At 48.7% G+C, this 21,902-nt stretch overlaps 1 protein-coding gene across 1 annotated transcript in view; it reads left to right on the forward strand.

Moving 5' to 3' along the window:
* The window catches only part of KDM4A (lysine demethylase 4A), a 460,608-nt gene that overhangs the window by 192,861 nt on the left and 245,845 nt on the right, over window positions 1-21,902 (forward strand). Inside the window, exon 10 of the mRNA XM_069227816.1 lies at window positions 2,182-2,381. Coding sequence (XP_069083917.1) covers window positions 2,182-2,381 — 200 coding nt within the window. The remainder of the gene's footprint in view (window positions 1-2,181; window positions 2,382-21,902) is intronic.

The following is a 21,902-nucleotide window of genomic DNA, read 5'->3' on the forward strand; positions in this document are numbered from 1 at the left end:
GTCAAGTCAGCATCAGTATCAGGCAAAAAGTGGGGGGTAACTGCAACAGGGAGCCATTTCTTTACACTGAGGGTGTACTTTTTGTGTGGACTTGTGTCCCCCCCCCCCCCCCCGGTGCCCTACAAAACCCCCCTGGTCTGCCCTCCGAAGACGCGGGTACTTACCTGCTGGCAGACTGGAACCGGGGCACCCCCTTCTCTCCATTATAGCCTATGTGTTTTGGGCACCTCTTTGACCTCTGCACCTGACCGGCCCTGAGCTGCTGGTGTGGTGACTTTGGGGTGGCTCTGAACCCCCAACGGTGGGCTACCTTGGACCAAGAACTGAAATCTGTAAGTGACTTACTTACCTGTGAAACCTAACAAAACTTTACCTCGCCCAGGAACTGTGAAAATTGCACTGTGTCCACTTTTAAAACAGCTTATTGTGTTTTATGAAAAAAGTATACATGCTAATGTAATGATTTAAAGTTCCTAAAGTACTTACCTACAATACCTTTCAAATGAGATATTACATGTAGAATTTGAACCTGTGGTTCTTAAAATAAACTAAGAAAATATATTTTTCTATAACAAAACCTATTGGCTGGATTTGTCTCTGAGTGTGTGTTCCTCATTTATTGCCTGTGTGTATGTACAACAAATGCTTAACACTACTCCTTTGATAAGCCTACTGCTCGACCACACTACCACAAAATAGAGCATTAGTATTATCTCTTTTTGCCACTATCTTACCTCTAAGGGGAACCCTTGGACTCTGTGCATGCTATTCCTTACTTTGAAATAGCACATACAGAGCCAACTTCCTACAAGGGGTGACTTCTCTATGCCATAGGCAGTCTGAGGTTGGCATGGCACCCTGAGGTGAGTGCCATGTCGACTTAGTCATTTTCTCCCCACCAGCACACACAAGCTGGCAAGCAGTGTGTCTGTGCTGAGTGAGGGTTCCCCATAAGACATGCTGCAGCCCTTCAAGACCTTCCCTGGCATCAGGGCCCTTGGTACCAGGGGTACCAGTTACAAGGGACTTACCTGGATGCCAGGGTGTGCCAGTTGTGGAGACAAAGGTACAGTTTGGGGAAAGAACACTGGTGCTGGGGCCTGGTTAGCAGGGTCCCAGCACACTTTCAAATCATAACTTAGTATCAGCAAAGGCAAAAAGTCAGGGGGTAACCATGCCAAGGAGGCATTTCCTTACAGTCTCTTTTTTAAATAGACTGATGTGTTGCACAGTAGATTCAATCATGTGAATCTATTAACAGTTCCAGTACTGGAGAACTACAGTTACAGGTCAGTAACTTATTTTCTTCCCATCACTGAAGGATAGCATTGTATTATGCTATTGCGTTACCCTGTGACAGAAATGGCACCACCAGCCAGCAATCCAGAGCCCCAGAAGGCTAAGTTGTTTTAAAAGTAAAGAAACATAAGAGAGTTTGGCAGTATCCAGCAGTGCTTGTGAAAGGTCCACAACCTTTGTTTCTGTTTTTAGAATCCCTTCCCTATTGACAGATTGACACATTTTAGTAAACCTAAAGATCCCTGGTGGCTTCTGAGGATACGTGTCTGTCACAATACGTCATTATTGGCCCCAGTGTCCCAATTCTAAAGTTGCTGCAGGATACTTATTGAAAGGCTGCAAACCCTGCACCCGTTAGCACCCGCCAGTACTGTGCAATTTCAATTCATAAGTACTTTAGCATAGTCAGAATTGACCACTTAAATGCAGTTTACGTGGATAATTAATTGGAGTGCCCTTATGCTTGCAGCCAGCGAAAGAAAGAAATATACACACACGCGCCTCTGGATCCAAGGAACAAACCTCAGTCAGAGCAACTTCACACCTAATGTAAATCTCACTTCATCTTCATGAGGGCTTTCATTGGTGGACTTTATATGGAAACCAGTTGTTGCAACATAATGCAGTATATCATACTCATGACAGAAACTTCCTTGCAGGAATTGGGAGTTGTGAGGAAGTGTTTGTTTTACTTTGTAATGTACATTAGCTGAAAGAGGCAGTTTGATTATTTGGTTGGTAGATGGGACAGAAGAAGCTATTATGAATGCTCTCAGAAGTGAGGTATGAATTATTTTACCTGCATGGGGTTAGATGTCCTGTGAAGTGCATTGTATCGACTTGTAGGAGGCATTGAATAACTCTGATCTCTCACCTTTGCAGTGTGACCAAGCAACGAATTGGAACCAAGAGGCACAGGGTATGTTTGGAGGTACCGCAGGAAGTTAGCACAAGCGAATGTTTTCCAAAGGATGAGTTGAGCACGTCCCAGTATGAGGCAGAATTACCCATCGAGGTACCAGTTGCTGATTTGGTTCCCAGCTGCACTGATGTTATGAAGCATGAGGAGACAAGATCACCAGGTGAGAGATGAGCGCCGACCCCATCTGCAAAAATCTCAAATTATGTGATACATAGCAAGGATCTTTAAATTCCTTCCACATACCTTGCATCTGTCATCTAGTTGCTGGATCTGGAAAATATTTTAAAAGAGGGTTGAGAGGAGCATTAAAAAATATCCTACAAATCTGAACTAAGGACTTTAATGTCCATTTCAGATGGGTAAGTGCAATGAATAAACATGAAATTTGTGTTTGTGATAATCTGTCTAAACTGTATTGCATCGCCTGTTCTTTTGCCCATTTTGTAGTCAGTGCAGAAGTTAATTACTAAGGCCTTTAATGAAAAACCACAATGAAACTTTGTGTATCTCGGCCCAGGTATTGCATTCACAATAAGCACATGTATCTCTTGAAGTTTGTTGTACAATAGTTTATCTGGAAGAGGAGCAAACTCTGTAGTTAAGAACAAAATTTACAAAAACAATAGAATTTAAAAGTCCTGTTGCATGTAATACAATTTAAAATGGCACACATAACTAATTGCAGGTACTAAAAAAACATAAGCTGCCTGTGGTTGTTAATAATGATGTTTCAGAATTACTGGAATACATGCTCCTGCCATTTGAAGCTTTGCAGATGCCTGCCTCTCCTCCAGCCCACTTATAGTTCCTTATCATGCCGAGGCTTGTGCTTTGATGCAACATGTGGAAAAAAGCAGATACAAAAAACAAACCCCAAACTGCTTTCTAGTCACCCCTTGGCAAAAATAACCTATTGCTATATGTAAGGAAATGGCTCCCTGTTGCAGTTACCCCCCACTTTTTGCCTGATACTGATGCTGACTTGACTGAGAACTGTGCTGGGACCCTGCTAACCAGGCCCCAGCACCAGTGTTCTTTCACCTAAAATGTACCATTGTTTCCACAGTTGGCACAACCCTGGCACCCAGGTAAGTCCCTTGTAACTGGTACCCCTGGTACCAAGGGCCCTGATGCCAGGGAAGGTCTCTAAGGGCTGCAGCATGTCTTATGCCACCCTATGGTGAGGGCCTTTGTGCTCTCTGAGGACAGAAACAAAAACCTGCTCTGGGTGGAGCAGTTTGGTATCAAACTTCTCAGCACAATAAATGCACACTGTAAGGAAATGCCTCCTTGGCATGGTTGCCCCCTGACTTTTTGCCTTTGCTGATGCTATGTTTACAATTGAAAGTGTGCTGAGGCCTGCTAACCAGGCCCCAGCACCAGTGTTCTTTCCCTAACCTGTACTTTTGTATCCACAATTGGCAGACCCTGGCATCCAGATAAGTCCCTTGTAACTGGTACTTCTAGTACCAAGGGCCCGGATGCCAAGGAAGGTCTCTAAGGGATGCAGCATGTCTTATGCCACCCTGGAGACCTCTCACTCAGCACAGACACACTGCTTGCCAGCTTGTGTGTGCTAGTGAGGACAAAACGAGTAAGTCGACATGGCACTCCCCTCAGGGTGCCATGCCAGCCTCTCACTGCCTATGCAGTATAGGTAAGACACCCCTCTAGCAGGCCTTACAGCCCTAAGGCAGGGTGCACTATACCATAGGTGAGGGTACCAGTGCATGAGCATGGTACCCCTACAGTGTCTAAACAAAACCTTAGACATTGTAAGTGCAGGGTAGCCATAAGAGTATATGGTCTGGGAGTCTGTCAAACACGAACTCCACAGCACCATAATGGCTACACTGAAAACTGGGAAGTTTGGTATCAAACTTCTCAGCACAATAAATGCACACTGATGCCAGTGTACATTTTATTGTAAAATACACCACAGAGGGCACCTTAGAGGTGCCCCCTGAAACTTAACCGACTATCTGTGTAGGCTGACTAGTTTTAGCAGCCTGCCACAAACCGAGACATGTTGCTGGCCCCATGGGGAGAGTGCCTTTGTCACTCTGAGGCCAGTAACAAAGCCTGCACTGGGTGGAGATGCTAACACCTCTCCCAGGCAGGAATTGTCACACCTGGCGGTGAGCCTCAAAGGCTCACCTCCTTTGTGCCAACCCAGCAGGACACTCCAGCTAGTGGAGTTGCCCGCCCCCTCCGGCCAGGCCCCACTTTTGGCGGCAAGGCCGGAGAAAATAATGAGAATAACAAGGAGGAGTCACTGGCCAGTCAGGACAGCCCCTAAGGTGTCCTGAGCTGAGGTGACTCTAACTTTTAGAAATCCTCCATCTTGCAGATGGAGGATTCCCCCAATAGGGTTAGGATTGTGACCCCCTCCCCTTGGGAGGAGGCACAAAGAGGGTGTACCCACCCTCAGGGCTAGTAGCCATTGGCTACTAACCCCCCAGACCTAAACACGCCCTTAAATTTAGTATTTAAGGGCTACCCTGAACCCTAGAAAATTAGATTCCTGCAACTACAAGAAGAAGGACTGCCTAGCTGAAAAACCCCTGCAGAGGAAGACCAGAAGACGACAACTGCCTTGGCTCCAGAAACTCACCGGCCTGTCTCCTGCCTTCCAAAGATCCTGCTCCAGCGACGCCTTCCGAAGGGACCAGCGACCTCGACATCCTCTGAGGACTGCCCCTGCTTCGAAAAGACAAGAAACTCCCGAGGACAGCGGACCTGCCCCAAGAAAAGCTGCAACTTTGTTTCCAGCAGCTTTAAAGAACCCTGCAAGCTCCCCGCAAGAAGCGTGAGACTTGCAACACTGCACCCGGCGACCCCGACTCGGCTGGTGGAGATCCGACGCCTCAGGAGGGACCCCAGGACTACTCTGATACTGTGAGTACCAAAACCTGTCCCCCCTGAGCCCCCACAGCGCCGCCTGCAGAGGGAATCCCGAGGCTTCCCCTGACCGCGACTCCTTGAATCCAAAGTCCCGACACCTGGGAGAGACCCTGCACCCGCAGCCCCCAGGACCTGAAGGACCGGACTTTCACTGGAGGAGTGACCCCCAGGAGTCCCTCTCCCTTGACCAAGTGGAGGTTTCCCCGAGGAACCCCCCCCTTGCCTGCCTGCAGCGCTGAAGAGATCCCTAGATCTCCCATTGACTTCCATTACAAACCCGACGCTTGTTTCTACACTGCACCCGGCCGCCCCCGCGCCGCTGAGGGTGAAATTTCTGTGTGGACTTGTGTCCCCCCCGGTGCCCTACAAAACCCCCCTGGTCTGCCCTCCGAAGACGCGGGTACTTACCTGCAAGCAGACCGGAACCGGGGCACCCCCTTCTCTCCATTCTAGCCTATGTGTTTTGGGCACCACTTTGAACTCTGCACCTGACCGGCCCTGAGCTGCTGGTGTGGTGACTTTGGGGTTGCTCTGAACCCCCAACGGTGGGCTACCTTGGACCAAGAACTGAACCCTGTAAGTGTCTTACTTACCTGGAAAAACTAATCAAAACTTACCTCCCCTAGGAACTGTGAAAATTGCACTAAGTGTCCACTTTTAAAACAGCTATTTGTCAATAACTTGAAAAGTATACATGCAATTTTGATGATTTGAAGTTCCTAAAGTACTTACCTGCAATACCTTTCGAATGAGCTATTACATGTAGAATTTGAACCTGTGGTTCTTAAAATAAACTAAGAAAAGATATTTTTCTATATAAAAACCTATTGGCTGGATTTGTCTCTGAGTGTGTGTACCTCATTTATTGTCTATGTGTATGTACAACAAATGCTTAACACTACTCCTTGGATAAGCCTACTGCTCGACCACACTACCACAAAATAGAGCATTAGTATTATCTATTTTTACCACTATTTTACCTCTAAGGGGAACCCTTGGACTCTGTGCATGCTATTCCTTACTTTGAAATAGCACATACAGAGCCAACTTCCTACATTGGTGGATCAGCGGTGGGGTACAAGACTTTGCATTTGCTGGACTACTCAGCCAATACCTGATCACACGACAAATTCCAAAATTGTCATTAGAAATTGATTTTTGCAATTTGAAAAGTTTTCTAAATTCTTAAAAGACCTGCTAGGGCCTTGTGTTAGATCCTGTTTAGCATTTCTTTTAGAGTTTAAAAGTTTGTTAAAAGTTTGAATTAGATTCTAGAACCAGTTTTAGTTTCTTAAAAAGTATTCCAACTTTTAGAAGCATAATGTCTAGCACAGATGTGAATGTGGTGGAACTCGACACCACACCTTACCTCCATCTACAGATGAGAGAGCTAAGGTCACTCTGTAAACTAAAGAAAATAGCAATGGGCCCCAAACCTACCAAAGTACAGCTCCAGGAGCTTTTGGCAGAGTTTGAAAAGGCCAACCCCTCTGAGGATGGCAACTCAGAGGATGAAGATAGTGACTTGGAGGGAAATTCCCCCCCTCCAGTCCTACTTAGGGAGAGCAGGGCTTCTCAAGCCCTGACTCCACAAATAATAGTCAGAGATGCTGGTTCCCTCACAGGAGGGACCAACAACTCTGAAATCACTGAGGATAACTCCAGTGAAGAGGACATCCAGTTAGCCAGGATGGCCAAAAGATTGGCTTTGGAAAGACAGATCCTAGCCATAGAGAGGGAAAGACAAGAGATGGGCCTAGGACCCATCAATGGTGGCAGCAATATAAATAGGGTCAGAGATTCTCCTGACATGTTGAAAATCCCCAAAGGGATTGTAACTAAATATGAAGATGGTGATGACATCACCAAATGGTTCACAGCTTTTGAGAGGGCTTGTGTAACCAGAAAAGTGAACAAATCTCACTGGGGTGCTCTCCTTTGGGAAATGTTCACAGGAAAGTGTAGGGATAGACTCCTCACACTCTCTGGACAAGATGCAGAATCTTATGACCTCATGAAGGGTACCCTGATTGAGGGCTTTGGATTCTCCACTGAGGAGTACAGGATTAGGTTCAGGGGGGCTCAAAAATCCTCGAGCCAGACCTGGGTTGACTTTGTTGACTACTCAGTGAAAACACTAGATGGTTGGATTCAAGGCAGTGGTGTAAGTAATTATGATGGGCTGTACAATTTATTTTTGAAAGAACACCTGTTAAGTAATTGTTTCAATGATAAACTGCATCAGCATCTGGTAGACCTAGGACCAATTTCTCCCCAAGAATTGGGAAAGAAGGCGGACCATTGGGTCAAGACAAGGGTGTCCAAGACTTCAACAGGGGGTGACCAAAAGAAAGGGGTCACAAAGACTCCCCAGCAGAAGGGTGATGAGACAACCAAAACTAAAAATAGTAAAGAGTCTTCTACAGGCCCCCAAAAACCTGCACAGGAGGGTGGGCCCAGAGCCTCTTCACAAAACAATGGGTACAAGGGTAAAAACTTTGATCCCAAAAAGGCCTGGTGTCATAGCTGTAAACAGCATGGACACCAAACTGGAGACAAGGCCTGTCCCAAGAAAGGTTCCACTCCAAACTCCCATCCAGGTAACACTGGTATGGCTAGTCTCCAAGTGGGATCAACAGTGTGCCCAGAGCAAATCAGGGTCCACACTGAAGCTACTCTAGTTTCTGAGGGTGGGGTGGATTTAGCCACACTAGCTGTCTGGCCGCCTAACATGCAAAAATACAGACAGCAACTCTTAATTAATGGGACTAGAATAGAGGGCCTGAGGGATACAGGTGCCAGTGTCACCATGGTGACAGAGAAACTGGTTTCCCCTGGCCAATACCTGACTGGAAAAACTTACACAGTCACCAACGCTGACAATCAGAGAAAAGTACATCCCATGGCAATGGTTACTTTAGAATGGGGAGGGGTCAATGGCCTGAAACAGGTGGTGGTCTCCTCAAATATCCCAGTGGACTGTCTGCTTGGAAATGACCTGGAGTCCTCAGCATGGGCTGAGGTAGAGCTAAAAACCCATGCAGCAATGCTGGGTATCCCTGAACTGGTGTGTGTGAAAACAAGAGCACAATGCAAGGCACGGGGTGAAAAAGTAGAGCTGGAGTCTGGAAAAATGGCCCAGCCTACCAAGAGAACAGGAAAGTCAGTTGGGAAACCAACTGCAACACAGCCAAAGAAAGGGAACCTCTCTTCTCAGGAAGAAGTTCTGCCCTCTGAGGGAACTGAGCCTTTGGAGCTTGAACCTTATCAGGTTGAGCTCTTAGGCCCAGGGGGACCCTCAAGGGAAGAGCTGTGTAAGGGACAAGAAACCTGTCCCTCTCTTGAAGGCCTTAGGCAGCAAGCTGCTGAAGAGTCCAAAGGCAAGAAAAATGGAACACATAGGGTCTATTGGGAAGATGGGCTCCTGTACACTGAGGCCAGAGACCCCAAACCTGGTGCCACTAGGAGAGTGGTAGTGCCTCAGCTGTTCAGAGAGTTCATCCTAACATTGGCCCATGACATTCCCCTTGCTGGACATTTGGGACAAACCAAGACGTGGGAGAGGTTAGTCAACCACTTCTACTGGCCCAATATGTCCAACATGGTTAAGGAGTTTTGCCTCTCCTGCCCCACCTGTCAAGCCAGTGGTAAGACAGGTGGACATCCAAAGGCCCCCCTCATTCCACTTCCAGTGGTGGGGGTGCCCTTTGAAAGAGTGGGTGTGGACATAGTTGGTCCACTGGAACCTCCCACAGCCTCAGGAAATATGTATATCCTGGTAGTAGTGGATCATGCTACCAGGTATCCTGAAGCTATTCCCCTTAGGTCGACTACTGCCCCTGCAGTAGCCAAGGCCCTCATTGGTATCTTTACCAGAGTGGGTTTCCCTAAGGAGGTGGTGTCTGACAGAGGTACCAACTTCATGTCAGCATACCTAAAGCACATGTGGAATGAGTGTGGAGTGACTTATAAATTCACTACACCTTACCATCCACAAACTAATGGCTTAGTTGAGAGATTCAACAAGACATTAAAGGGCATGATCATGGGGCTCCCAGAAAAACTCAAAAGGAGATGGGATGTCCTCCTGCCATGTCTGCTTTTCGCTTACAGGGAGGTACCACAGAAGGGAGTAGGGTTCTCACCCTTTGAACTTCTGTTTGGTCATCCTGTAAGGGGACCACTTGCCCTTGTTAAAGAAGGCTGGGAGAGACCTCTCCATGAGCCTAAACAGGACATAGTGGACTATGTACTTGGCCTTCGCTCTAGAATGGCAGAGTACATGGAAAAGGCAACCAAAAACCTTGAGGCCAGCCAACAACTCCAGAAGTTTTGGTATGACCAAAAGGCTGCACTGGTTGAGTTCCAACCAGGGCAGAAAGTCTGGGTTCTGGAGCCTGTGGCTCCCAGGGCACTCCAGGACAAATGGAGTGGCCCTTACCCAGTGCTAGAGAGGAAGAGTCAGGTCACCTACCTGGTGGACCTGGGCACAAGCAGGAGCCCCAAGAGGGTGATCCATGTGAACCGCCTTAAGCTCTTCCATGACAGGGCTGATGTGAATCTGTTAATGGTAACAGATGAGGATCAGGAGGCAGAGAGTGAACCTCTCCCTGATCTTCTGTCATCAGACCCAAAAGATGGCACAGTAGAAGGAGTGATCTACTCAGACACCCTCTCTGGCCAACAGCAGGCTGATTGTAGGAGAGTCCTACAACAGTTTCCTGAGCTTTTCTCCCTAACCCCTGGTCAGACCCACCTGTGTACCCATGATGTGGACACAGGAGACAGCATGCCTGTCAAGAACAAAATCTTCAGACAGTCTGACCATGTTAAGGAAAGCATCAAGGTGGAAGTCCACAAGATGCTGGAATTGGGAGTGATTGAGCGCTCTGACAGCCCCTGGGCTAGCCCAGTGGTCTTAGTCCCCAAACCTCACACCAAAGATGGAAAGAAAGAGATGAGGTTTTGTGTGGACTACAGAGGGCTCAATTCTGTCACCAAGACAGATGCCCATCCAATTCCAAGAGCTGATGAGCTCATTGATAAATTAGGTGCTGCCAAATTTCTAAGTACCTTTGACTTGACAGCAGGGTACTGGCAAATAAAAATGGCACCTGGAGCAAAAGAAAAGACAGCATTCTCCACACCTGATGGGCATTATCAGTTTACTGTTATGCCCTTTGGTTTAAAGAATGCCCCTGCCACCTTCCAAAGGTTGGTGAATCAAGTCCTTGCTGGCTTGGAGTCCTTTAGCACAGCTTATCTTGATGATATTGCTGTCTTTAGCTCCACCTGGCAGGATCACCTGGTCCACCTGAGGAAGGTTTTGAAGGCTCTGCAGTCTGCAGGCCTCTCTATCAAGGCATCCAAATGCCAGATAGGGCAGGGAACTGTGGTTTACTTGGGACACCTTGTAGGTGGAGGCCAAGTTCAGCCACTCCAACCCAAGATCCAGACTATTCTGGACTGGGTAGCTCCAAAAACCCAGACTCAAGTCAGGGCATTCCTTGGCTTGACTGGGTACTACAGGAGGTTTGTGAAGGGATATGGATCCATTGTGACAGCCCTCACTGAGCTCACCTCCAAGAAAATGCCCAAGAAAGTGAACTGGACTGTGGACTGCCAACAGGCCTTTGACACCCTGAAACAGGCAATGTGCTCAGCACCAGTTCTCAAAGCTCCAGATTATTCTAAGCAGTTCATTGTGCAGACTGATGCCTCTGAACATGGGATAGGGGCAGTTTTGTCCCAAACAAATGATGATGGCCTTGACCAGCCTGTTGCTTTCATTAGCAGGAGGTTACTCCCCAGGGAGCAGCGTTGGAGTGCCATTGAGAGGGAGGCCTTTGCTGTGGTTTGGTCCCTGAAGAAGCTGAGACCATACCTCTTTGGGACTCACTTCCTAGTTCAAACTGACCACAGACCTCTCAAATGGCTGATGCAAATGAAAGGTGAAAATCCTAAACTGTTGAGGTGGTCCATCTCCCTACAGGGAATGGACTTTATAGTGGAACACAGACCTGGGACTGCCCATGCCAATGCAGATGGCCTTTCCAGGTTCTTCCACTTAGAAAATGAAGACTCTCTTGGGAAAGGTTAGTCTCATCCTCTTTCGTTTGGGGGGGGGTTGTGTAAGGAAATGCCTCCTTGGCATGGTTGCCCCCTGACTTTTTGCCTTTGCTGATGCTATGTTTACAATTGAAAGTGTGCTGAGGCCTGCTAACCAGGCCCCAGCACCAGTGTTCTTTCCCTAACCTGTACTTTTGTATCCACAATTGGCAGACCCTGGCATCCAGATAAGTCCCTTGTAACTGGTACTTCTAGTACCAAGGGCCCGGATGCCAAGGAAGGTCTCTAAGGGATGCAGCATGTCTTATGCCACCCTGGAGACCTCTCACTCAGCACAGACACACTGCTTGCCAGCTTGTGTGTGCTAGTGAGGACAAAACGAGTAAGTCGACATGGCACTCCCCTCAGGGTGCCATGCCAGCCTCTCACTGCCTATGCAGTATAGGTAAGACACCCCTCTAGCAGGCCTTACAGCCCTAAGGCAGGGTGCACTATACCATAGGTGAGGGTACCAGTGCATGAGCATGGTACCCCTACAGTGTCTAAACAAAACCTTAGACATTGTAAGTGCAGGGTAGCCATAAGAGTATATGGTCTGGGAGTCTGTCAAACACGAACTCCACAGCACCATAATGGCTACACTGAAAACTGGGAAGTTTGGTATCAAACTTCTCAGCACAATAAATGCACACTGATGCCAGTGTACATTTTATTGTAAAATACACCACAGAGGGCACCTTAGAGGTGCCCCCTGAAACTTAACCGACTATCTGTGTAGGCTGACTAGTTTTAGCAGCCTGCCACAAACCGAGACATGTTGCTGGCCCCATGGGGAGAGTGCCTTTGTCACTCTGAGGCCAGTAACAAAGCCTGCACTGGGTGGAGATGCTAACACCTCTCCCAGGCAGGAATTGTCACACCTGGCGGTGAGCCTCAAAGGCTCACCTCCTTTGTGCCAACCCAGCAGGACACTCCAGCTAGTGGAGTTGCCCGCCCCCTCCGGCCAGGCCCCACTTTTGGCGGCAAGGCCGGAGAAAATAATGAGAATAACAAGGAGGAGTCACTGGCCAGTCAGGACAGCCCCTAAGGTGTCCTGAGCTGAGGTGACTCTAACTTTTAGAAATCCTCCATCTTGCAGATGGAGGATTCCCCCAATAGGGTTAGGATTGTGACCCCCTCCCCTTGGGAGGAGGCACAAAGAGGGTGTACCCACCCTCAGGGCTAGTAGCCATTGGCTACTAACCCCCCAGACCTAAACACGCCCTTAAATTTAGTATTTAAGGGCTACCCTGAACCCTAGAAAATTAGATTCCTGCAACTACAAGAAGAAGGACTGCCTAGCTGAAAAACCCCTGCAGAGGAAGACCAGAAGACGACAACTGCCTTGGCTCCAGAAACTCACCGGCCTGTCTCCTGCCTTCCAAAGATCCTGCTCCAGCGACGCCTTCCGAAGGGACCAGCGACCTCGACATCCTCTGAGGACTGCCCCTGCTTCGAAAAGACAAGAAACTCCCGAGGACAGCGGACCTGCCCCAAGAAAAGCTGCAACTTTGTTTCCAGCAGCTTTAAAGAACCCTGCAAGCTCCCCGCAAGAAGCGTGAGACTTGCAACACTGCACCCGGCGACCCCGACTCGGCTGGTGGAGATCCGACGCCTCAGGAGGGACCCCAGGACTACTCTGATACTGTGAGTACCAAAACCTGTCCCCCCTGAGCCCCCACAGCGCCGCCTGCAGAGGGAATCCCGAGGCTTCCCCTGACCGCGACTCCTTGAATCCAAAGTCCCGACACCTGGGAGAGACCCTGCACCCGCAGCCCCCAGGACCTGAAGGACCGGACTTTCACTGGAGGAGTGACCCCCAGGAGTCCCTCTCCCTTGACCAAGTGGAGGTTTCCCCGAGGAACCCCCCCCTTGCCTGCCTGCAGCGCTGAAGAGATCCCTAGATCTCCCATTGACTTCCATTACAAACCCGACGCTTGTTTCTACACTGCACCCGGCCGCCCCCGCGCCGCTGAGGGTGAAATTTCTGTGTGGACTTGTGTCCCCCCCGGTGCCCTACAAAACCCCCCTGGTCTGCCCTCCGAAGACGCGGGTACTTACCTGCAAGCAGACCGGAACCGGGGCACCCCCTTCTCTCCATTCTAGCCTATGTGTTTTGGGCACCACTTTGAACTCTGCACCTGACCGGCCCTGAGCTGCTGGTGTGGTGACTTTGGGGTTGCTCTGAACCCCCAACGGTGGGCTACCTTGGACCAAGAACTGAACCCTGTAAGTGTCTTACTTACCTGGTTAACCTAACAAATACTTACCTCCCCTAGGAACTGTGAAAATTGCACTGTGTCCACTTTTAAAACAGCTATTTGTCAATAACTTGAAAAGTATACATGCAATTTTGATGATTTGAAGTTCCTAAAGTACTTACCTGCAATACCTTTCGAATGAGCTATTACATGTAGAATTTGAACCTGTGGTTCTTAAAATAAACTAAGAAAAGATATTTTTCTATATAAAAACCTATTGGCTGGATTTGTCTCTGAGTGTGTGTACCTCATTTATTGTCTATGTGTATGTACAACAAATGCTTAACACTACTCCTTGGATAAGCCTACTGCTCGACCACACTACCACAAAATAGAGCATTAGTATTATCTATTTTTACCACTATTTTACCTCTAAGGGGAACCCTTGGACTCTGTGCATGCTATTCCTTACTTTGAAATAGCACATACAGAGCCAACTTCCTACACACACTGATGCCAGTGTACATTTTATTGTAAAATATACCCCAGAGGGCACCTTAGAGGTGCCCCCTGAAACCTTAACCAACTACCTGTGTAGGCTGACTGGTTTTAGCAGCCTGCCACACTCAAGACATGTTGCTGGCCACATGGGGAGAGTGCCTTTGTCACTCTCTGGCTAGTAACAAAGCCTGCACTGGGTGGAGATGCTAACACCTCCCCCAGACAGGAGCTGTATCACCTGGCGTTGAGCCTCAAAGGCTCACCCCCTTTGTTCCAGCACCGCAGGGCACTCCAGCTAGTGGGGTTGCCCTCCCCCTCCGGCCTCAGCCCCACTTTTGGCGGCAAGGCCGGAGGAGATGATGAGAAAAACAAGGAGGAGTCACTGACCAGTCAGGACAGCCCCTAAGGCAACCTGAGCTGAAGTGACTCTGACTTTTAGGAATCCTCCATCTTGCAGATGGAGGATCCCCCCAATAGGGATAGGAATGTGACCCCCTCCCCTTGGGAGGAGGCACAAAGAGGGTGTAGCCACCCTCAGGGCTAGTAGCCATTGGCTACTGCCCTCCCTGACCTAAACACACTCCTAAATCCTGTATTTAGGGGCTCCCCTGAACCTAGGAACTCAGATTCCTGCAACCTAAGAAGAAGAGGACTGCTGAGCTGACAAACCTTGCAGAGAAGACGGAGACACCAACTGCCTTGGCCCCAGCTCTACCGGCCTGTCTCCCCCCTTCGGAAGAAAACTGCTCCAGTGACGCTTTCCCCAGGACCAGCGACCTCTGAATCCTCAGAGGACTGCCCTGCTCTAAAAGGACCAAGAAACTCCAGAGAACAGCGGCCCTGTTCAACAAAGACTGCAACTTTGTTTCCAGAGGAGCAACTTTAAAAGACCCCTGCAATCCCCGCCAGAAGCGTGAGACTTGCAACACTGCACCCGGCGACCCCGACTCGACTGGTGAAGAACCAACACCTCAGGAAGGACCCCCCGGCGACTCCGAGACTGTGAGTAACCAAAGTTGTCCCCCCTGAGCCCCCACAGCGACGCCTGCAGAGGGAATCCTGAGGCGCCCCCTGACCGCGACTGCCTGACTCTAAAATCCCGACACCTGGAAAAGACCCTGCACCCGCAGCCCCCAGGACCGGAAGGATTGGAACTCCAGTGCAGGAGTGACCCCCAGGAGGCCCTCTCCCTTGCCCAGGTGGTGGCTACCCCGAGGAGCCCCCCCCCTTGCCTGCCTGCATCGCTGAAGAGACCCCTTGGTCTCCCATTGATTCCTATTACAAACCCGACGCTTGTTTGCACACTGCACCCGGCCACCCCCGCGCTGCTGAGGGTGTACTTTCTGTGCTGGCTTGTGTCCCCCCGGTGCCCTACAAAAACCCCTGGTCTGCCCTCCGAAGACACGGGTACTTACCTGCTGGCAGACTGGAACCGGGGCACCCCCTTCTCCATTGAAGCCTATGTGTTTTGGGCACCACTTTGAACTCTGCACCTGACCGGCCCTGAGCTGCTGGTGTGGTAACTTTGGGGTTGCTCTGAACCCCTAACGGTGGGCTACCTTGGACCCCAATTTGAACCCCGTAGGTGGTTTACTTACCTGCAAGAACTAACAATAACTTACCTCCCACAGGAACTGTTGAAAATTGCACTGTCTAGTTTTAAAATAGCTATATGTGTTTTATTCCAAAAGTATATATGCTATTGTGATTATTCAAAGTTCCTAAAGTACTTACCTGCAATACCTTTCAAATGAGATATTACATGTAGAATTTGAACCTGTGGTTCTTAAAATAAACTAAGAAAATATATTTTTCTATAACCAAACCTATTGGCTGGATTTGTCTCTGAGTGTGTGTTCCTCATTTATTGCCTGTGTGTATGTACAACAAATGCTTAACACTACTCCTTTGATAAGCCTACTGCTCGACCAAACTACCACAAAATAGAGCATTAGTATTATCTCTTTTTGCCACTATCTTAACTCTAAAGGGAACCCTTGGACTCTGTGCATACTATTCCTTACTTTGAAATAGTAGATACAGAGCCAACTTCCTACACCCCTAAATACTAAACTTAGGGGTGTGTTTAGGTCTGGGGGACAGTAACCAATGGCTACTGTCCTGGAGGGTGGCTACACCCTCTTTGAGCCTCCTCCCTGAAGGGAGGGGGGCTCATCCCTAATCCTATTGGGGGAATCCTCCAACCTCAAGATGGAGGATTTCTAAAGGCAGGGGTCACCTCAGCTCAGGACACCTTAGGGGCTGTCCTGACTGTTGGGTTTTTCTGATTATCTCCTCCAGCCTTGCCGCCAAAAGTGGGGCCAGTGGCCGGAGAGGCGGGCATCTCCTTTGGGGCTCACCGCCAGGTGTTCCTGCAGGGGGAGGTGAGAAGCACCTCCACCCAGTACAGGCTTTGTTCTTGGCCACAGAGTGACAAAGGCACTCTCCCCATGTGGCCAGCAACTCGTCTGGTTGTAGCAGGCTGGCAGAAACTGGTCAACCTAGCACTAGGAGTTGGACTGGTACTCAGGGGGCATCTCTAAGATGCCCTCTGGGTGTATTTTACAATAAATCCCACACTGGCATCAGTGTGCATTTATTGTTCTGAGAAGTTTGATACCAAACTTCCCGTATTTCAGTGTAGCCATTATGGAACTTTGGAGTTCGTGTTTGACAAACTCCTAGACCATATACTCTTTATGGCTATCCTGCACTTAAAATGTCAAAGGTTTTGCTTAGACACCATAGAGGCATAGTGTTCATGCACATATGCCCTCACCTGTGGTATAGTACACCCTGCCTTAGGGCTGTAAGGCTTGATAGAGGGGTGACTTACCTATGCCATAGTCAGTGTGAGGTTGGCATGGCACCCTGAGGGGAGTGCCATGTCGACTTAGTCATTTTCTCCCCACCAGCACACACAAGCTGGCAAGCAGTGTGTCTGTGCTGAGTGAGGGGTCCCCAGGGTGGCATAAGACATGCTGCAGCCCTTAGAGACATTCCCTGGCTTCAGGGCCCTTGGTACCAGGGGTACCAGTTACAAGGGACTTACCTGGGTGCCAGGGTTGTGCAAATTGTGGAGACAATGGTACATTTTAGGTGAAAGAACACTGGTGCTGGGGCCTGGTTAGCAGCGTCCCAGCACACTTCTCAGTCAAGTCAGTATCAGGCAAAAAGTGGGGGGTAACTGCAACAGGGAGCCATTTCCTTACACTCATTTATTGCCTGTGTGTGTACAAGAAATGCTTAACACTACCCTCTGATAAGCCTACTGCTCGACCACACTAACACAAAATAAAGCATTAGAATTATCTCTTTTTGCCACTATCTTACCTCTAAGGGACTCTGTTCATTCTATTTCTTACTTTGAAATAGTACATACAGAGCCAACTTCCTACACATAGCCATTGTCCCAAACGCAAGACTACACATGCGGCCCTTACAACAGTGCCTAGCAACACAATGGACACAAGCACAGGGTCAACTTCAGGATCTAGTGTTGATAGACCGCCAAACACACCTCTCGCTACAATGGTGGAATCCTATAATTTTAAACCAAGGGCGGCCATTCCAAGACCCAGTGCCTCAATACGTAATCGCAACAAATGCTTCCATGAAAAGGTGGGGAGCACAGCACAGCACAGTATACAGGGACAATGGGACATTCAACAAAAGCAACTGCATATCAATCATTTAGAACTGTTAGCAGTGTTTCTAGCATTGAAAGCATTTCAACCGCTAATAGCCCACAAACACATTCTTGTCAAAACAGACAACATGACAAGAATGTATTACCTAAACAAAAAGGGAGGGACACACTCATCACAACTGTGTCTCTTAGCACAAAAGATTTGGCATTGGGCGATTCACAATCAGTCGCCTAATAGCACAATACTTCCCAGGGATTCAAAACCAGTTAGCCGACACTCTCAGTCGAGATCACCAACATACACACGAATGGGAAATTCATCCCCAGATACTACAAATGTACTTTAGACGCTGGGGAACACCACAAATAGACCTATTCGCAACAAAAGAGAATGCAAAATGCCAAAACTTTGCGTCAAGGTATCCGCACCCTCAGTCCAAGGGCAATGTGTTCTGGATGAGTTGGTCAGGGATATTTGCTTACGCTTTTCCCCCTCTCCCACTCCTTCCTTATCTAATAAACAAATTGACTCAAAACAAACTCAAACTAATACTTGTAGCACCAACCTGGGCACGTCAGCCATGGTATACAACACTACTAGACCTGTCGGTAGTACCTCATATCAAACTACCAAACAGACCAGACCTGCTAACTCAACACAAACAACAGATCAGACACCTGAATCCAGCATCGCTCACTCTAGCAATCTGGCTCCTGAAGTCTTAGAATTTGGACATTCAAACCTTACACAAGAATGTACGGAGGTCATTAAATAAGCTAGAAAACCTACTACAAGACATTGTTATGCAAACAAATGGAAAAGATTTGTTTATTACTGCCATAATAATCAAATTCAACCACTACATGCTTCTGCCAAAGACATTGTAAGTTACTTATAACACTTACAAAAATCTAAACTAGCATTTTCTTCTATTAAAATACATCTCACAGCAATATCTGCCTACCTGCAAATTACACATTCAACATCACTATTTAGAATCACAGTCATCAAAGCATTTATGGAGGGTTTAAAAAGAATCATACCCCGGAGAACACCACCAGTTCCCTCGTGGAACCTCAATATTGTATTAACACGACTCATGGGTCCACCATTTGAACCCATGCACTCTTGTGAGATGCAATACTTAACCTTGAAAGTAGCCTTCCTATTAGCTATCACATCTCTTAGAAGAGTAAGTGAAATACAAGCATTTACTATACAAGAACCCTTTATACAAATACATAAACATAAAGTGGTTGTAGGAAGTTGGCTCTGTATGTGCTATTTCAAAGTAAGGAATAGCATGCACAGAGTCCAAGGGTTCCCCTTAGAGGTAAAATAGTGGTAAAAAGAGATAATACTAATGCTCTATTTTGTGGTAGTGTGGTCGAGCAGTAGGCTTATCCAAGGAGTAGTGTTAAGCATTTGTTGTACATACACATAGACAATAAATGAGGTACTCACACTCCGAGACAAATCCAGCCAATAGGTTTTGTATAGAAAAATCTTTTCTTAGTTTATTTTAAGAACCACAGGTTCAAATTTAACATGTAATATCTTGTTTGAAAGGTATTGCAGGTAAGTACATTAGGAACTTTGAATCATTTCAATTGCATGTATACTTTTCAAGTTATTCACAAATAGCTATTTTAAAAGTGGACACTTAGTGCAATTTTCACAGTTCCTGGGGGAGGTAAGTTTTTGTTAGTTTTACCAGGTAAGTAAGACACTTACAGGGTTCAGTTCTTGGTCCAAGGTAGCCCACCGTTGGGGGTTCAGAGCAACCCCAAAGTCACCACACCAGCAGCTCAGGGCCGGTCAGGTGCAGAGTTCAAAGTGGTGCCCAAAACGCATAGGCTTCAATGGAGAGAAGGGGGTGCCCCGGTTCCAGTCTGCCAGCAGGTAAGTACCCGCGTCTTCGGAGGGCAGACCAGGGGGGTTTTGTAGGGCACCGGGGGGGACACAAGCCCACACAGAAATTTCACCCTCAGCGGCGCGGGGGCGGCCGGGTGCAGTGTTAGAACAAGCGTCGGGTTCGCAATGGAAGTCAATGAGAGATCAAGGGATCTCTTCAGCGCTGCAGGCAGGCAAGGGGGGGCTTCCTCGGGGAAACCTCCACTTGGGCAAGGGAGAGGGACTCCTGGGGGTCACTTCTGCAGTGAAAGTCCGGTCCTTCAGGTCCTGGGGGCTGCGGGTGCAGGGGCTTTTCCAGGCGTCGGGACTTAGGTTTCAGAGAGTCGCGGTCAGGGGAAGCCTCGGGATTCCCTCTGCAGGCGGCGCTGTGGGGGCTCAGGGGGGACAGGTTTTGGTACTCACAGTCGTAGAGTAGTCCGGGGGTCCTCCCTGAGGTGTTGGTTCTCCACCAGCCGAGTCGGGGTCGCCGGGTGCAGTGTTGCAAGTCTCACGCTTCTTGCGGGGAGATTGCAGGGTTCTTTAAAGCTGCTCCTTTGGATAAAGTTGCAGTCTTTTTGGAGCAGGTCCGCTGTCCTCGGGAGTTTCTTGTCGTCGTCGAAGCAGGGCAGTCCTCAGAGGATGCAGAGGTCGCTGGTCCCTTTGGAAGGCGTCGCTGGAGCAGAGTTCTTTGGAAGGCAGGAGACAGGCCGGTGAGTTTCTGGAGCCAAGGCAGTTGTTGTCTTCTGGTCTTCCTCTGCAGGGGTTTTCAGCTAGGCAGTCCTCCTTCTTGTTGTTGCAGGAATCTCGTTTCTAGGTTCAGGGAGAGCCCTTAAATACTAAATTTAAGGGCGTGTTTAGGTCTGGGGGGTTAGTAGCCAATGGCTACTAGCCCTGAGGGTGAGTACACCCTCTTTGTGCCCCCTCCCAAGGGGAGGGGGTTACATCCCTAATCCTATTGGGGGAATCCTCCATCTGCAAGATGGAGGATTTCTAAAAGTTAGAGTCACCTTGTAAGGAAATGCCTCCTTGGCATGGTTGCCCCCTGACTTTTTGCCTTTGCTGATGCTATGTTTACAATTGAAAGTGTGCTGAGGCCTGCTAACCAGGCCCCAGCACCAGTGTTCTTTCCCTAACCTGTACTTTTGTATCCACAATTGGCAGACCCTGGCATCCAGATAAGTCCCTTGTAACTGGTACTTCTAGTACCCAGGGCCCTGATGCCATGGAAGGTCTCTAAGGGCTGCAGCATGTCTTATGCCACCCTGGAGACCTCTCACTCAGCACAGACACACTGCTTACCAGCTTGTGTGTGCTAGTGAGGACAAAACGAGTAAGTCGACATGGCACTCCCCTCAGGGTGCCATGCCAGCCTCTCACTGCCTATGCAGTATAGGTAAGACACCCCTCTAGCAGGCCTTACAGCCCTAAGGCAGGGTGCACTATACCATAGGTGAGGGTACCAGTGCATGAGCATGGTACCCCTACAGTGTCTAAACAAAACCTTAGACATTGTAAGTGCAGGGTAGCCATAAGAGTATATGGTCTGGGAGTCTGTCAAACACGAACTCCACAGCACCATAATGGCTACACTGAAAACTGGGAAGTTTGGTATCAAACTTCTCAGCACAATAAATGCACACTGATGCCAGTGTACATTTTATTGTAAAATACACCACAGAGGGCACCTTAGAGGTGCCCCCTGAAACTTAACCGACTATCTGTGTAGGCTGACTAGTTTTAGCAGCCTGCCACAAACCGAGACATGTTGCTGGCCCCATGGGGAGAGTGCCTTTGTCACTCTGAGGCCAGTAACAAAGCCTGCACTGGGTGGAGATGCTAACACCTCCCCCAGGCAGGAGTTGTCACACCTGGCGGTGAGCCTCAAAGGCTCACCTCCTTTGTGCCAACCCAGCAGGACACTCCAGCTAGTGGAGTTGCCCGCCCCCTCCGGCCAGGCCCCACTTTTGGCGGCAAGGCCGGAGAAAATAATGAGAAAAACAAGGAGGAGTCACTGGCCAGTCAGGACAGCCCCTAAGGTGTCCTGAGCTGAGGTGACTCTAACTTTTAGAAATCCTCCATCTTGCAGATGGAGGATTCCCCCAATAGGGTTAGGATTGTGACCCCCTCCCCTTGGGAGGAGGCACAAAGAGGGTGTACCCACCCTCAGGGCTAGTAGCCATTGGCTACTAACCCCCCAGACCTAAACACGCCCTTAAATTTAGTATTTAAGGGCTACCCTGAACCCTAGAAAATTAGATTCCTGCAACTACAAGAAGAAGGACTGCCTAGCTGAAAAACCCCTGCAGAGGAAGACCAGAAGACGACAACTGCCTTGGCTCCAGAAACTCACCGGCCTGTCTCCTGCCTTCCAAAGATCCTGCTCCAGCGACGCCTTCCAAAGGGACCAGCGACCTCGACATCCTC

This window comes from Pleurodeles waltl, chromosome 4_1, assembly GCF_031143425.1.
Source record: "Pleurodeles waltl isolate 20211129_DDA chromosome 4_1, aPleWal1.hap1.20221129, whole genome shotgun sequence".
NCBI lineage: Eukaryota > Metazoa > Chordata > Amphibia > Caudata > Salamandridae > Pleurodeles > Pleurodeles waltl.